Raw genomic sequence first — 712 nt, forward strand, 5'->3', positions numbered from 1 at the left:
CAGATCCTTCTGCGCAGATATTGCAGGTGATCGCGACGCGCCAACGAACCACCACACAGTTGGTATCTTACTGGTGGGTCAATTCGACGCAATCTCGAACAACATGACTACTGTTCTCTATCTTTCAACTATTCATCGATTACGATGGTTCTCCCAAGCGTCCTCGTTGTCCTCTTGCCCCTGTCCCATGTAGTCACCTCCATTTTTGCCTCGCGCTTCACACCTCCACCAGTATGCAGTTCCGCTACCTCGCCTTCTTCCTCGCGGCCGCTTCGGCGATGGCGTCCGAGCACCACCACCACCGCCACCACCGTCACCACGACGCTGAAGAGTCCTGCACCAACGTCAGCGTCGAAGGCGACAGCACGTACTGCATCCGCGGTCCCATCTGCTCGGGCTCGACCAACGGTAGCGGTGCGTGCCCCAAGAAGGGCGATACGGCCGTTGCCAACTGCGTCAGCAACATCCCGAGCTACGTGAGCGCCGGTGTGTGCAAGGCCAAGCGCGACGCGGTCTGCACCAAGCTCAAGACGGGTGCCTTTGGGTGTGCCTACCCGCGCGCTGAGACGGAAGTCATGGCTGCCGACGTCGAAGCCGCCTGCACCAACGTCAGCGTCGAGGGCGACGCCACGTACTGCATCGACGGTCCGATCTGCGGCGGCAACGGCGACAAGTGTCCCAAGAAGGGTGACAAGGCGGTGCAGAGCTGCCT

At 60.7% G+C, this 712-nt stretch overlaps 1 protein-coding gene across 1 annotated transcript; it reads left to right on the forward strand.

Annotated features, from left to right (window-relative positions):
- Positions 1-157: 157 nt before the first annotated feature.
- Positions 158-691, forward strand: SDRG_15822 (hypothetical protein; the record flags this gene model as incomplete). The annotated part of the gene is made up of 2 exons (XM_008622005.1): positions 158-645; positions 687-691. The coding sequence occupies exons 1-2, from the start codon at positions 234-236 to the stop codon at positions 689-691; spliced, it is 417 nt and encodes a 138-aa protein (XP_008620227.1). The 5' UTR covers positions 158-233.
- Positions 692-712: the final 21 nt, after the last annotated feature.

Source organism: Saprolegnia diclina, assembly GCF_000281045.1.
Source record: "Saprolegnia diclina VS20 unplaced genomic scaffold supercont1.103, whole genome shotgun sequence".
NCBI lineage: Eukaryota > Oomycota > Saprolegniomycetes > Saprolegniales > Saprolegniaceae > Saprolegnia > Saprolegnia diclina.